This window comes from Microcebus murinus, chromosome 5, assembly GCF_040939455.1.
Source record: "Microcebus murinus isolate Inina chromosome 5, M.murinus_Inina_mat1.0, whole genome shotgun sequence".
In the NCBI taxonomy this organism is placed as follows: Eukaryota; Metazoa; Chordata; class Mammalia; order Primates; family Cheirogaleidae; genus Microcebus; species Microcebus murinus.
The window spans coordinates 48,171,373-48,188,548 of NC_134108.1; the positions used below are offsets into that span (position 1 = coordinate 48,171,373).

The 17,176-nt window shown below is 40.6% G+C and overlaps 1 protein-coding gene across 2 annotated transcripts in view; it reads left to right on the plus strand.

Annotated features, from left to right (window-relative positions):
* Positions 1-3,418: 3,418 nt before the first annotated feature.
* CDK19 (cyclin dependent kinase 19) overlaps positions 3,419-17,176 on the plus strand; it is a 146,666-nt gene continuing 132,908 nt past the window's right edge. The window contains exon 1 of one of the 2 annotated variants that reach the window (XM_012753113.3): positions 3,419-3,789. In XM_012753113.3, the coding sequence (XP_012608567.1) occupies positions 3,662-3,789 (128 nt within the window). In that variant the 5' untranslated portion in view covers positions 3,419-3,661. The remainder of the gene's footprint in view (positions 3,790-17,176) is intronic. The other variant, XM_012753114.3, reaches the window with a different exon arrangement.

Sequence of the window (17,176 nt, forward strand, 5' to 3'; positions counted from 1 at the left end):
GAGGTGACTCTTCAGCAAAGGCAATTCCTCAAGAGGGCTGCACTTTTGCTCAGGCTGGTTTCAAACTCCTGATCTTGAGCAATCCACTCACCTCAGCCTCCCAGAGAGCTAGGATTACAGGCACGAGTCACCACACCAGGCCCGCAATAGCTTCTTTATTTTTTATTTATTTATTTTTTTTTTTGAGACAGAGTCTCGCTTTGTTGCCCAGGCTAGAGTGAGTGCCGTGGCGTCAGCCTAGCTCACAGCAACCTCAAACTCCTGGGCTTGAGTGATCCTTTTGCCTCAGCCTCCAGGGTAGCTGGGACTACAGGCATGCGCCACCATGCCCGGCTAATTTTTTTATATATATATCAGTTGGCCAATTAATTTCTTTCTATTTATAGTAGAGACGGGGTCTCGCTCTTGCTCAGGCTGGTTTTGAACTCCTGACCTTGAGCAATCCGCCCGCCTCGGCCTCCCAAGAGCTAGGATTACAGGCGTGAGCCACAGCGCCCGGCCGAATAGCTTCTTTATTATCTTCTTTCTCACCTTCTTCCAATCTATGCTGAACACTTTTGTCAGAAGGATGTTTTGAGTACACAAGACTTATAGGCCAGGACTGGTGGCTCACGCCTGTGATCCTAGCACTTTGGGAGGCTAAGGCAGGAGGACTGCTTGAGGCCAGGAATTTGAGACCAGTCTGAGCAAGAGGGAGACTCTGTCTCTACAAAAAATAGGTACACTAGCCAGGAGTGGTGGTGCATGCCTATAGTCCCAGCTACTCGAGAGGCTGAGGAAGGAGGATGGCTTGAACCCGGGAGTTTGAGGTTGCAGTGAGCTATGCAAGAGTCACTATGCTAGAGTCACTGCACTCTTAGCCAGGGCAACTGAGCAAGTCCCTGAGTCAAAAAAAAAAAAAAACCCGACATAAATTAAATAAATAAATAAATGGACTGATTATAGTTCTCCTTAGCTTAAAGGTTTTTAATGACTTCCTATTGCCTACAGAATAATGAAATCTAACACCTCTGCTCAACATATATAGCTCTTCATAATTTGACTTCTGCTTGTCTGTCCAGTCTCCTCTGGACTGGATAACATTCCCTTTTCCTACCTTGATCTTTAATATTCAAACTAATTGCATCCCTCAGAATATATCATGTTCTCTCATAATATATGTACATGCTGTTTTGTCTGACATAATTCTGTGTCTTCTACTCCTCCACTTGTCCTTCGAATAAGGTCCTACTCATTCTCTAAATTTTGGCTCAAACCCACCTAGTTCATAAAGCCTACTCTAATTTCCCTAGAACTCTGCCTATTCTACCATTGCTCTTTGTACTCATGCAGTATATTTTTTATTTGCTTGTATGTTTATTTCTTAAGTAGTTTTAGTTTCCAGGTGGAAAATGACCAATTTTTGTCTGGTATTTCCAGTACTTACTGTAGTGCCTGGCAATAAAAGCAACTCAGATTCTTCTAGATTGAAGATACCTTCTGAGTCTGAGGAAGTTTTCTAGGAGACGGTGTCATAGTAAATAACAATCCTTCCCCTTTCCTCCCCTCTAGTTTTCCAAGTTTCTTTCAAAACCTGGCAGGTGGTTCACTAACTTTCCTTATCTACCACTGCAGATAGAATTGACCACTCCTTTCTTTGTGCTTCTGCTGAATGTGTTATGTAAGTCCTATCCTAGCACCAATCATGTTTAAGTTTGTATCCCAAGCATCTGAGACGTTAGGCACTCTATTCATTGTAGGGGAGGAAAAAATGGCTTCCCTCTACTCTTCCAGGTTCTTTGGCTGGTCTATAAATTAAATTGCCATAAATCAGATTAACAGGAGAAAAGTAGTTTTAATTAGGTATATATGCTTGGGACTCTCACAAAATGCGAGACTCAAAGAAGGGGCAGATGATAGCATAGCATCCTGACCTACACAAAGAAATGGGCTAGGAGAGATGGTCCCAGCTGTAGCAGCTGTAGGCTGAGGTGGGAGGATCATTGAGTCCAAGAGTTCAAGGCTAGCCTGGGCAACATAGTGAGAACCTGTCAGTTGAAAAAGACAAAAAACAAAACAAAACAAAAAAATTGGAGCTTAGGGCTTCTTGGGCATGGTGGAGACAAATTAAGGGAAGTTTGGGAGTAGAACTATAACATGACTAAAGGTTGCCTTGTTATGCAGACAAGTCTCTCAGGTGATAGAAGCTGACTAGAAGCAGCTCTCTTCTGTACTAAGGACATCACATTAATGAAATTTTCGTTTATAGATGTAAATTCCTCTTTACAAAAGGGGAGTTTTATCCTTTCTTTTAGGCCGTAGAGGGGGAGGTGAAGCACTTCCTGTGTGGCTGGTTCTCAATTTATTTTAGCTTAAAGTTATCAATATGTCAGAGTGTCACATTTTGGGGTGTCATATTCTGGATTCCTGCAGCCATATTTTGTCCTGAGCCCCAGCACCATAATGAACCAGTCCCTTTAAGAAAGGGACTTTCTTAAACATTCTAGGGGAATCTCATCATTATACATAAACTGTAAAAAATCCTTTACAATCCAACCCAAACGATTGTTTCTAAAATGATGCATCCTCCAGGCACTTTAATTGTCCTTAGACAGATGGCCAAAGCTTGGCTACCGGAACAGCATATGCTAGGAGAAAGCTGACGAGCGCCAAGCAAAGGATGATTGGCTGCCGGGGCTGAGAAGTTACATGTTCTCCTCAGACCAACGCAGGAACTAAAAAACCGCTGAACGTTCAGGTTTTGAAATACGGTTTTTGCATCCTAAAGAAAAAAGATTAACCTATCAGGAAGAACCGAGCACATCCAATTACCAATCAAGAGCGGGAAAGAAGCCAAAGCCTGGGGATACCCAGGCACCGATGAGGACGTCATTCCCTAGTCCCCGCCAATGAGCGGCTGGACGGGGGGCGGGGCAATAGGCGGACTAATTGCCTTAGAAAACAAACAACGATCTGCAGTACAACTGTACTAAGCACAGTCCTAGCAGCTGGAGCTAACTCCTGAGCATGGCGCTGACTGCATGCTTTCCACTCTCCTTCTCGTCTGGGGCTAGCCACAGTGGAGCATCCTTTATCTACCAGAGCAGGGGCCTCCTTTCCACTACGTCCCACAGAATCGCAGACAGCACACTGTAACTTTGCGCTTTCTACCTTCCCAGGAGCTGGGAGTCGGTTGCTACCTGAGGGGTGCGGCCCAAGTGCGCAGGCGTACATGCCTTTCGGGGGCGAGGCCGTGGCGGCCCGAGGTAACCTGGGAGCTGTATTTCCTACGCGGCCCAAGCAGCCGCGGCTTCTCAGGCCTTCGGGACTACATTTCCCAGGAGCCTCCGCGACACGGGGCGGGCGGGCTGGCTAGTTAATGAGCTCGAGGAAGCTGCGGTGCGGCCCACCAGGTTCCAAAACAAGGAAATGAAGGGGGGAGGCGGGACTGGGGGTGTCTGCGGGAGCCGCCGCCGCCGCGGAGGAGGAGGAGGTGGAGGAGGTGGCTGCCGCGGCCGCCGAGGAGTCCCTTGCTGAAGGCGGACCGCGGAGCGGCGGGCGGCGCGCGCGCGCCCGAGAGGCGGCTGTTAGAGAAGTGGAGCGGCGGCCGCGGGGGGAGGAGGAGGAGGGACTGAGCGGCGGCGGCCCCCGCGTCCCGGTGCCTCTATGGGGGAAGCAGACAATGGATTATGATTTCAAGGCGAAGCTGGCGGCGGAGCGGGAGCGGGTGGAGGATTTGTTTGAGTACGAAGGGTGCAAAGTGGGACGCGGCACCTACGGGCACGTCTACAAGGCGAGGCGGAAAGATGGGTAAGAGCAGGGGCGGGGGGAGTAGGCTCGCTCCGGTTCTCGCCCTCCCCGCGACTCGGCGGGATGGGTGGGTCGGAGCCCCGCGGGCCGTACCTGAGGGGCGAGGCGGAGGTGGTCGTGGGGCTGCGTCCCGAGGCGGACTCGAGGGATTCCCATCCTGCCCGCCCCCCCGCGAGGCCCCGTCGCGCCCCTCGAACTCCCGCGGCGGAGCCCGGTCGGGGGCGTCGGTTCGGTCCGGAGGGCGGGCGCCCTCGGCGTGCGTGGAGCTGGTGGCGGGACTCGAGTTGGGACCTCGGTCGGAGGTTGCGTGTGTGGGGTCTGGTGTCTCGGGGGAGCGCAGAGGGCTGGGAGAGCTGCGCGGATGAGTTGCCGCTCTGGCCCTGGGCTGGTGACGGTTGTTGTGGAACTTCCAATCGGCCGAGCGCCTCCCGAGGGCGGCGGTTTGAAACCTCGCCGGGTAGCCCGTCGGGCGGACGAGCGCCGGGGTCCTCGCCAGCCCCGAGAGTCTGACCCGTTGGGCACCGCTGCCCCTAGCCACGACCCCAGTGCCTGCGGCCAGCCTGCCTGTTGGCCCCTCAGCACAGTCTATCCCGTCCCTGTCATATACCTGGCGACTTCTGGACCCCTCTCTGCACCCACCCCGGATTTCTCATTGTCACATTCTGAATTCTGTACCTTCCCCCTGGAAGGGGACCTCCTGACAGGCTGCGTTTTGCAAGCGACAACTTAAGAGTTCGCTCAGTTCTTTGGTACCTACCTCCCCCACCCCCTTGTGTATCTGGAGTATTATGCCCTCCACGCCATCCTCTGCCAAATGACTGCGTGGTGGGGCTTATCGAGCACCTAGATTATCAAGAATGGAATATGGAGTGACATAGAGCTGGGCCTGAACCTTTGTTTTTCTTGGAGTTAAGGGAGTACTGTAGGAACCCCTTGGGAATCCTCTACCGATTGTTCTCTTAGGATAAGAGGAGCTGGATAATGTATTGAGAGAGCCTCTCCTTCCTCCTGGAGGGCAGATGAGCTCGTACAGCAGGACAGGTGGAACCAGCTCCCTGCCTGCGATGGGTAGGTTTAAACCATTCATCACTTCTTGTCCCATCCGGGCAGGAATTACCCTCCCCCAAGGTTAGGGAGCCTAGGAATGTTGGGGAGCCTGCCCATCGTAGACTGTAAAGACGGTCAATCTATACGGAGAGACTTTTTAGGATTGTAACGGGACATTTCTTAATAAACTAATTATCAGCCACCAGTGACGTTAGTAAGATTTTAAGAGTTGCTACTCTTTCTGCACGCTGTTGTAATTTGCTGTGGTTTTTGAACTCCAGTACCAAAATAGGTAGGGTGTGTGCGCGCTAATTTTATACAAGGAACAACAAAGTACAACTTTATAAAGTGTTTTATCATAAAGTATTGTGAAAATAAAGTTCTATCCAGGTGTAAATCATTATTACTGTAGATGATTTTTTCTCTTGTAATAACTGAACAAACCCCATGGTACTCAGTTGTCATCATTCTTTTAGTTAATTACCAGGTGTTCTTGAATGCGTATCATGGAATGTGAAGTACTATAATTAACTTATATTTTAGTTTGGAATATCCACTCTACCTGTTATACTGTGTTCCTGTGGAACTCTCATCAGGTATATTTGGGGGAAGCACATCCAGTTTTCCTATTTGGACATGGTTGTTACAGAATAAATCTGAGTCTCCCCCCAATACTCTTATGCTAACATTGTAATATACTTTGTCCAGAATTTTAAATATGTATTCTGATTTTTTTTGTAGTTGTTAAAATAGCTTTCTTTTATCAGGTAACTTTTGAGAAGTTAAAAATTCTGCTTCTGAATTGTATTTGAATAGCTCAGGTTTACAACAAAAAACAGATAATCGCTTCTATTCTTTTTAAATATTTTCGCCCATAATAAAATTTTTGGTTTGAATGTACTTCCTTCTTGAGTGAAATTTGTAAATTCGAATTAATAAAGCTTCTTTAATAGAGTAAGATCAGCTTGTGTATCTTCAAATTATAATGCTCTTTTTGTTTTTTAAACTTTTAGGATCTGAAAGCATTAGTTCCAATCACTATAGTACATGTAAGAAAAACCCTAATAAAGGTTTTTTGCTTGGACCAAAGTTTTGTTTGAGATTTACGGCTTTACAGTAAAAACTCACATCTTTTTTAATTTTTATTTTTAAAAATTTACTTATTTATTTCTTAGAAACAGGGTCTTTCTCTGTTTCCCAGGCTGGAGTGCAGTGGCATATCATAGCTCACTGCAGCCTCAAATTCCTGACACATCTTTTTTTTTTTTTTTGAGACAGAGTCTCGCTTTGTTGCCCAGGCTAGAGTGAGTGCCATGGCGTCAGCCTAGCTCACAGCAACCTCAAACTCCTGGGCTCGAGTGATCCTTCTGCCTCAGCCTCCCTGGTAGCTGGGACTACAGGCATGCGCCACCATGCCCGGCTAATTTTTTATATATATCAGTTGGCCAATTAATTTCTTTCTATTTATAGTAGAGACGGGGGTCTCGCTCTTGCTCAGGCTGGTTTTGAACTCCTGATCTTGAGCAATCCGCCCGCCTCGGCCTCCCAAGAGCTAGGATTACAGGCGTGAGCCACAGCGCCCGGCCTCCTGACACATCTTTTGTGGGTGGGTAGTGGGATTAGTTTTATGTCCATTGATACCAGCAATTTGAAAGAACAAAAAGTTTTTAGTGATGGTTCTAAACTGTGATCCAGATTTGCATAGTAAAGGATTTTACACTCTGATCATGGTAAATTAGTTTAGCTCTTTGCAGATTTTATTTTTGGGTAACTCAGAAAAATATACTATTTTAGGGAGCAGGAGGGAAATCACATAGGTATGTTAAAGATAAATTATTCTGGTGTACGTAATGTAGTATATAACCCAAAAATTGTTCAGGTCTTTAGAGGAAACATTGAAAAAAGTAACAACATAAAATATCATTAGAAAAGCCTCTGCTCACAGAGGCTTTTTAGTTTAATACTATAGTTTATAAAACCTGAGAATGTTATTTCCCTTGAAATATGACTTTAGGCTGTACATTACATAAATTTGTAACAGGCTGATTTACATCTTGAGTTTTTCACCTTTCATAGAGGTGTTTTGTTCACCTTTTTGTGTTGAAGGAAAAGAGGCTTTTGACCCAACTATCTTTAAAAAAAAAAAAAAAATCAGGCTCAGAAATGAGAAGGCCAAAGTGGGGGAGGGAGAAGAATAAAAAAAAAATCAGGCTTAAAGTTAATCTTGAGGAATAACAAGTTAAAAATATTTCTAAACTTTTTAGTATGAGCAAGAATTGTAAAAGGTTTTCTTTATTATTAAAAAGTCATGCATACATGGTTACAAATCTCAGGACTACATTTCTTCTGTTGAAGACATTTTTTATTTTGATTGATAAAGGAATATTAAAAAGTTCTTTTGTCAACAGAGGTTCCGACGAACATGATTCCATAGCATATATTATGTCTGAAAACTTGTACCCAACAATACTACCATTCAACTTTGCAGACATTTAGTCTCTTGAATCACTCCAATAAAAGAATGCTCTTTGGATACGTGTTTTTGAAAAATACTTAGTAATGGAAGTGAAATGGCTGACAGACAACTTACGGAGTTCCCAGTTTTGTCAGGGTTTCAGATGAGTAGTTGTTGACTACATAGCTTAATGTATGTTATGAAATTCTTCACAAATGTAGTAAGTACATGTAGATACATATAGGTAAATAATAGACCCAATAGTATCTGCCTGTGTTTGATGGGTTTTTCACAATTGGTTTATAGTTAAAATAGATGATCAAATTTGCATTTTTATTGGAGACCTCCAGAAGATTAGAGAGGTATCAGTTTGATCATAGTGTAATAGAACTTTTAAGAGTTTTAGATCATCTAGTTCAACTTCCTCTTTTTACAAATGAGAAACCCAGAGCTTTGAGAGGTTGTCATGCCTATAGTCTCACAGCAAAGATGAAGCCTGTAATCCAGATCTAACTCTGAATTTTTGCATTTTCCAGTATGTTTTCCTTCCTGATGCCATAGGAGGAAAACCAGAAAAGGCCATGTTACCTTCAGTCTTATTGTATAAACTTCTTCCATGCAAAACATACATTTATACCAAAAAATATGGAAAAGGGAAAATATATAAGGGGCATTTAAAAAAAATAGGAGTGTAGGCTTGCATATTCTACCACATGTAGCTGCTTTTTTCATTTTGTTTCTCTTCATCCTCTGTGTCACCACTCTTGGCCATTATCTCTGATTTGGACAGTGGCTGATTTGGTCTTGGCTATTAACCTTTTCTTATTCTAGTTTAAAATCCAAATTGCTACTAGTGTCATTTTCCTATAAAAATCAGTCATGTCATATTTCTTTTTGGAAAACTGTGCATTCATTGTGGCTTATATGATCAGATCCAATCTTAATTCCTTAGTTTGGCATGTAAAGACATTTGCATTTGGATCCTGAAATCTATAGCCTTTACACCTACCACCAATTCCATCCTTTTTTCCAACGTATTCAAGCTATATACTTCTCTAGCATTTGAACTGCTTATGCTCTCTGGGACTTACCAAGTCCATTTATGTCTCAATTTTCTTTTCTACATTCAAACTAGAATGGTGTTGGTCTCTTATTCCTCCCTCCCCCTTTCCCTTACCCCTACAAACCTAGCAAACTCCTGCTTATACTTCAATACCCAATTCAAAAAGCTTTCTTCTTAGAAGCTTTATTCACTTAGTGTACATCTTTGTTCTTACAAATGTAAAATCACTGTGAGTGTTATTAATGTGCCTTATAAACTATTAGCTGTAAAGAAGTCATTTCTGTGCCTAGGGTCTTGCATAAGGTTAGGCATATAATATACACTTGAAAATTATGTTGTGTTAAAAAATGCCCTAAATTGGTAAACATACTTCACCTATCTAAAAAGCAGATTTAAATCTTTTTAAAAATAAGTTTAAGGCCGGGCGCACGCCTGTAATCCTAGCACTCTGGGAGGATGGAGCAGGAGGATCGCTCAAGGTCGTGAATTCAAGACCATCCTGAGCAAGAGCGAGACCCTTTCTCTACTAAAAAAATAGAAATTAGCTGGACAACTAAAAATATATAGAAAAAATTAGCTTGGCATAGTGTCACATGCCTTGTAGTCCCTGCTACTTGGGGCAGAAGGATTGCTTGAGCCCAGGAGTCTGAGGTTGCTGTGAGCTAGGCCGACACCACAGCATTTTAGCCTGGGCAACAGAGTGAGACTCTGTCTCAAAAAAAAAAAAAAAGTTTATTTACTTTTCTTAAAAAGCAGTGTTTTCAGTAATTGTTTTGAAAGCCTGAAATACAGTGATGTTGCATGAGATAGGTGGTTAGATGTAAATATTTCTATATAGCACTAAGTCTAATGCATTTTTCTAAGAAATTATATACTGCTTTTTGAGACAGTTGATACATTTTTTTAGTAGAAATTGCTAAAGGAAATAGGTACTTTTTTTTGAAATATTAAGCATTTTTTTCCTCTTAGGCCAGCTCTTTCAGAATTGCTAGGCTGTAGTAATCTATATTCTGTGTCTTTACTAGCTATTTTATGGAGATGCTTAGAAAATGTCAGTATTCAAATGTATTTTAGGAGATTTTTTGATATGGATTTGTGGTAAAACTTAAGTATCTTTAGCACTTAGAAAATGAAGTGGACATTGGTTTATGTTTAATCTGTCATTTTTGCAATGCAAACCTTTAAAAACTATTTTTGAGTTCTAAGGGAAATAAATTTTTTTTTCAATGAAATTTGATAGTCTAGAGGAGTAGCAGTGGTCAACAAAGTTTTTCCATAAAGAGGTAGATGCTAAATATTTTAGGCCTTGTGGCCCATACTGTCTCAGTTGCAGTTACTCAACTCTGCTGTTGTAGTGCCAAAGCATCCACAGATAATATATGAACAAATATGAATGGTGATGGCTGTGTTCCCATAGAACTTTATTTATAAAAGCACATGGTTGGCTGAATTTGGCCTACAGGCTGTAGTTTGCTGACTCTTGGTCTAAAGCAGTGGTATCCGATAGAACTTTCTGCTGTGATGTGAAAATGTTCTGTATTTCTGCTGTCTAGTATGGCAGCTCCAAGCTACACATGGGTATTGATCACCTGAAATGTGGTTACTGTGATTGAAAAACTGGCTAGTAGCTATCACATTGGACTGTGCAGGTTTAGAGTCTTTTGAACAAGTGGCTTAACAACACATATATAATTCTGTGATCCATGAAGTGACTTTTCATTTTTAAAAATTTCTATTTATTTTTTTTATAGCTATAATACAGCATGACATTCAAGACCTTTTAATAAAAATGTATAAGTGGGCTGGGTGTGGTGGTTCACACCTATAACCCTGGCAGTTTTGGAGGCTGAGGTAGGAGGATCATTTGAGACCAGCAATGGAAGTTGCAGTGAGCTATGATCACACCACCTCTTAAAAAAATGTATAAATGAGGGTGTGGACAAACGAAATAGGAAAACTATTCTGTCTTCTTTCAAATTACAGGAATAGCTTGATAAAGCAAACTAATACTTGATTATTTGATTACTTTTTCAAAAAAGTATTTGTTGAAAAGTGTGTTTAGTAAGTTTATATGCACAAAAAATACACGATGAAACATAAGTCTTCCCTTTCCCCGACACCCTTTCACCCTTTTCCATTTCTAGAGGTAGTCGTTTTGGTTGTCCTTTAGAGAAATTTTCATTTTTATTTTTAGAGATGGGGTTTTGCTCTGTCACCCAGGCTGGAGTGCAGGGGCATGGTCATAGTTCACTGTAATCTCAAATTCCTGGGCTCAAGTGATCCTTTTGCTTCAGCCTCTTGAGCAGCTGGGACGACAGGCACGTGCCACCAAGCCTGGCTAATGTTTAAATTTTTTGTAGAGAGGGAAATCTTGATAGGTTGCTCAGGCTGGTCTGGAATTCTTGGCCTCAAGGGATCCTGTCCTGCTTTGGCCTCCCAGAGTGCTGGGACTATAGGCGGGAGCCACCATACCGCTGCCTTGATATTTAAAAGTTGAAATTTTGTGTTTTTAAAGGCCAAATTTGTTCTTTATCTTGTAATGTTGTGACTGTATAATGTTGTTACTACTTTTGGATTCCAAAACAAAGGGAGAAAAAACCTTTTTTCAGAGTACATTTTAATGTTTTGAATAACTAACATGACCATTTCTTTAAAAACAGAGTCTAGAACCATAAAGAGCCATAAAGCTATTTAAAGATTTTTGTCTATTTATAAATAGCTGATAGTCCAACACTTCCTGTAATAGCTGTTCTGAGTGTGCATTGTGAAGGATAAAAGAGACTCTCAAGAGGGAAGACAGGATGTAATTCAGGATACTAGTGTGCAGCAGTTGTTATTTATCGTGGGTTTGAGTTCTCATCCAGTAGGGGGTGATGGATCAAAGACAAATAAAAGCCCGTAAAGTCCTCAAATAATTGTCCTTATAAAATATCTTTAACTTCAAATATAAATAAGTCTTGCTAAAGGAAAATATACCCTTCTTATAGAGGCTTTAAACCTGCTGTGTATTTTCTATTTAAAAACACTTTTCATGGAGGTTTTGTGGTGGATAATTCCAGTTACTAAATTGAATGTGATGAGGGAATGGATTTAATTACCAAGTAGGCCAGTTAACTTTGTTTTGTTCTGCAACCACAAATCAAAACCCAATCATGGCAAAATCTTTTACAGATATTTGTAGATATTTACATTTGTACAGAAAGGTAAGTCCATGGTTGCTGGAAAACTAAGGTAAAACTTTTGCCTTCCAAGTGGTTAGTTATGTCTTTCTGTAGGAAATGATTTAAATAAGCTCACTTATATAGGTACCAAGAAGTTCGCAGCATAAAGCGTGTTGCTTTTCACAATAGTTTCCTTTTTCCCTTGCCCTTTTGCAATATTAATTATTTTAGTTGCATTTTAAGAGTGACTTAAAAAAAGTAAATCCTATTGTTTTGGGTTTAAGTGCAAATTTCAAAAAGTTGGACTTTCTTCTGAAAAGTTTTGTATAATTTGACCTTGTGTAATTTACAAAACCAGAATTCTGTTAACTTTATTTTCTTAGCAATCTCTTGGTCTTTATAGTATATTTACATCAAAGTGGAAATATTTTTTATATTTATGCTACTAAAAATTGTGAAATAGTAGTTGTACATAGTAAAAAACCTCAGCAGTACAATCCTATATAAAATGAAAAGTAACAAAAAGCCTTCCTCCTTACGGTCTATGCCCGTCACCTTCACTTAGAGGTAACCACTGTTAACCATTTCTGCTTTTAAGTTTTGCTGGTGTTTATCATTACAACTTTAAATAATATCCATATAATTAATAACATCCATATAATTCAGTTTCTTTAATTTTTTATATATATATATATATAGAGAGAGAGAGAGTTTCACTCTGTTGCCTGGACTAAAGTGCTGTAGCGCTCACAGCAACCTCAAACTCCTGGGCTCAAGCCATCCTCCTGCCTCAGCCTCCCAGGTAGCAGGGTGCTTGACACCATGCATGGCTAAGTTTTTGTTTCTATTTTTAGTTGGCCAGCTAATTTTTTTCTATTTTTAGTAGAGATGGGGGTCTCACTCTTGCTCAGGTTGGTCTTAAACTGCTAAGCTCAAGGGATCGGCCTTGAGTGCTAGGATTATAGGCATGAGCCACCGTGCCTGGCTTAATTAATTTTCTTCATTTATCAACTTAGTTTCTGTTGACTTTCCCTTAGAAAAGCTGATAAATTTCGTTAAATCTCGCTATGTCTTCTTGTATTCCCTTTTCCCATCTTAACTGTCAAATTTATTACTTTTATTTTAAAATTTTTCTGATAAATACTTTTTATGGGTTTAAATTATAAATTTAGGCCGAGTGCAGTGGCTCATGCCTGTAATCCTTAGCACTCTGGGAGGCCTGGGTGGGAGGATCGCTTGAGCTGAGGAATTCCAGACCAGAGTGAGTAAAAGTGAGACCCCTGTCTCTACCAAAAATAGAAAAAATTAGCCAGGTGTGGCTGTGAGTGCCTGCAGTTCCAGGTACTCGGGAAGGTGAGGCGGGAGGATGGCTTGAGCCCAGGAGTTTTAGGTTGCTGTGAGCTAGGCTGATGCTATGGTACTCTAGCCTGGGCAATAGAACAAGACTCTGTCTCAAAAAAAAAAAAAGAAAAAGAAAAAAATATAAATTTGACTTTCTTTTCTTTATTTATGAACTTATATTATCTCTGGTCTTCCTAATGTGAATGTTAAAGGAAGTATAATAATACATGCTTCCTATTCTTTCTCAATGTATCCCAATTTTTTTTTTTTTTTTCGAGACAGTCTTGCTATGTTGACCAGGCTAGAGTGAGTGCCATAGTGTCAGCCTAGCTCAAAGTCCTGGCCTCAAGCGATCCTCCTGCCTCAGCCTCCCGAGTAGCTGGGACTACATGCATGCACCACCATGCCCAGCTAATTTTTTCTATATATTTGTAGTTGGCCAATTAATTTCTTTCTTTTTTTTTTTTTTTTTTTTAGTAGAGATGGGGTCTCACTCTTGCTTGGGCTGGTTTCGAACTCCTGACCTTGAGTGATCCTCCCACCTCGGCCTCCCAGAGAGATAGGATTACAGGCGTGAGGCTCTGTGCCCAGCCTGATAATACACTTTAACACTAATAGATACTCTTGTGTCCAAATCTTGGTCCATATATCTGATTGTTTCCTTATAATGGAGTCTTATAAATTGAATTACTGTGTCAAAGGGTAGTTGTTTCAAGGTTCTTAATATATATTTCCTAATTTCTTTTTATATATAGTTTTATTTACCACCACTAACAATATTAAAAGTGCCCTTCATATCAACCTCAGGGGCTTTGAATATTCTTTGTCACAATTTGGTAGGTGAGATGGTTTCTGTCTTAGCCCATAGGAATCAGGGCTGTTTTCTCTATGCATTGCCTAAAGCTAAGCTAAAGGTCTGACCAGGCTTATAGTTTACATCACTTATAGTTTACATCACTTAGTTCCTGGTGACTGTAGTTCTGTAGTTCATGGTTGACATACTTCTCCCTCCTCCTCCTTATCTAGTCTTTATCCATTTTATAGTTGGTAAGTATTTTGGGATCATTAAAAAGTAATTTTTCCTCATAAAACTATATATGTAATCTTGTCATCCACATTTTTCTACTTTTATGCTAAAGATATGTTCAGAAATATAATTTGTTAATATGTGATTCCCCATGAGGTTTTCTAGTCATCTTAACTTCCTACTTTAATTTTTATTAGAATCAAATGTGATTTTTTTCAAAGATATATATCATTCTAAAAAGTGGTGAAGAATAAACAAAGTTCCATGCTGTATTTTGATGTGGAAATTGTTAAGAGCATTTTAAAAATTTTTAAACTACTGGAGAGGGTAAAGAGCAGATCTAGCTGTCCTTTAAAACTGAGAAAGAGTACACTTGAAGGTGTTCATAGTGTGTGGATGTGTCATTTTGGCTGTGTGCAACAGAAAAACTGATTAATATTATCTTGAACAAATAAGAGATTCATTTTCCTCTTGTAACAAAAAGTCCAGAGATAGGGAGTGCAGGGCTGGTATAGTTGTTCAAGGATATCACTCCTTCCCTCTGTCTGTTCTGCTGTTTTTGTGCTGGAGAGAAGGAACTTTCTAAAGTGAAAATATATACAGGGTGAATAGAAAAGAGCACATAAATCAAATGTACTTAATAATTTTTTACTTTAAAATGATCATAATTATGAAACTTCAAAATGGAGTATTTCTTTTTGTTATATTGATCTGCATAAATCAGATGTTTTAAGAACCTATATAATTTAATTAAAAACATAAAGTTGTCTTCCTAGATGTACTCAATGGATAGCAGTAAAATCACCACGTAAGCCTTTGGAGTTCCATGGAATCTTATCTGGTTTAAATTGTTTGCCCCCAAAGATGTCCAGAAATATAAAATGCCTCCCTTAAAAATCACATAGTGTTTCAATGTCTGATATATTGGTGTTGAGTACATGAATAATTATATACAGGTTTTGCTAACTCCTGCCCTAACACTTTTATCTATAACAGGATGTTTATAATAAAGGCAATGAGAATTACAGTTGACACTTGTACAACAAAGTACTGAATTGCACTGGTCCACTTATATGTGGATTTGTTTCAATAAATATATATGACACTTTTTTGGAGACTTGCAACAGTTTGAAAAAAACTTGCAGGTAAACCATGTAGCCTAGAAATATTGAAAAAATTAAGAAAAAAGGTACCCCATGAATGCATAAAATATGTAGATACTAGTCTGTTTTATCATTTACTACTATAAAGTATATACAAGTCTATTAGAAAAAGTTAAAAATTATCAAAACCTATACACACAAACACAGCATTCATGGCACTATTTGCAGTTGAGAGAGATGTAAACAAATGTAAAGATGTAGTGTTAAATAACTGCATTTTTTTTTTTTGAGACAGAGTCTCACTTTGTTGCCCAGCCTAGAGTGAGTGCCCTGGCGTCAGCCTAGCTCACAGCAACCTCAAACTCCTAGGCTCAAGCGATCCTGCTGCCTCAGCCTCCTGAGTAGCTGGGACTACAGGCATGCGCCACCATGCCCGGCTAATTTTTCCTATATATATTAGTCGGCCAATTAATTTCTTTCTATTTTTAGTAGAGACGGGGTCCCACTCTTGCTCAGGCTGGTTTCGAACTCCTGACCTTGAACCATCTGCCCGCCTCGACCTCCAGGAGTGTTAGGATTACAGGCGTGAGCCACCACGCCCGGCCTGCATAATGTTTTTTTGAGGCAGGGTCTTACTCTGTCGCCCAGGCTGGAGTGCAGTGGCAAAGTGATAGCTCAGTGTATCTTCTGATCCCTAAACTAAAGCAGTCCTTCTGCCTCAGCCTCCCAATTAGCTTGGACTCCAGGTGCATGCCACCATGCCAGGGTAATTAAAATTTTTTGTTTGTAGATATAGGTCTTGTTATGTTGTCCAGGCTGGTCTAGAGCTCCTGGTCTCAAGTGGTTGTCCCGCCTTTGCCTCCCAAAGTACTGGGATTACAGGTGTGAGCTGCTGTGCTTAGCCTGCATAAAATTTTAACCATAGTACATGCTTTATTACTATAATAATTTTGTGACCACCTCCCTTTGCTATTTTGGTGAGCTCTTGTGTTGGGAGTATCTGCTTAAAATGCCTTTTGATGTAATCATCTTCTCGTGGGCAGTTTATCTCTCCATTAAATTACATATTGCACTGAAAAGTGATTCTTGGGTATTGTGATTCTTGGGTATTTTGCCTCATGTTTAACCACTTTGGTACTGAGCTCACGGTCCACGAAACCTTGCCCACGGGCGGCACTCATAGTCCCCACGATAGTTTGTGCTGTGCGTTGACGATGAATCCGTTTTGCTCTTGTGTCATGAGGAAAGCTTTAAAGCACTGAAAGCTTGTTTTACTTTACAGGCAGCTTTACTTGTAATGTAAATCAGAATAGGTAACATATACATATGTTTTCATTACGTTATTTTTAAATGTTCACAATTTTATTTTGATAAATGAAAAATTAGAAAAGTCATATCACGGCTGTCGGCTAAAGTTGCTGTGCATGTTGGTCTGTGGCTGTCGACTATAGTCGACGCTGGTACCAAAGTGGTTAATGCAATTCTGTAAGCCAGGGGTTCCCAACCTATGGTGAGTTGTATAATTATTTCATTGTATATTACAATGTAATAGTAATAGAAATAAAGAACTCAATAAATGTAATGTGCTTGAATCATCCACAAACCATCTGCCTCCTCCCCCAGTCCATGGAAAAATTGTCTTCCATGAAAATGGTCCCTGGTGCCAAAAAGGTTGAGAATTACTGCTGTAAACCTTGAATAACACCATGACACCCCCACGAAGTACCACTAGTGATGCTGAAAGTGCTCCCAAGAAGCAGAGTAAAGTCATGACGTGAGAAGAAAAAGCTGGATTGCTTGTTATGTACTGTAGATTGAGGTCTGCAGCTACAGTTACCTACCATTTCAAGATAAATGAATCTAGCGTAAGGACTGTTGTAAAAAAAAAAAAAGAAAAGGTAATTTGTGAAGCTGTCATTCCAGCTCTGTCAGCAGGTGTGAAAACTGTACTTTTTGCTAAATAACTCTTTATCTTGTATTGCAAATGCAGCTTTTACATGGGTGCAGGATTGCTATAAGAAAGGCACACCTATAGACTCTAAACTGATTTGAGAAAAAGTGGTCATATGATAACTTAAAGCAAAAGAAAGGTGAAGAATCTAAAGCTGGAGACTTTAAAGCTAGCAAAGGGTGGTTTGATATTTTGGAAAGAGATTAGCTTAAAAAATGTCAAGATCATAGGAAAAGCAG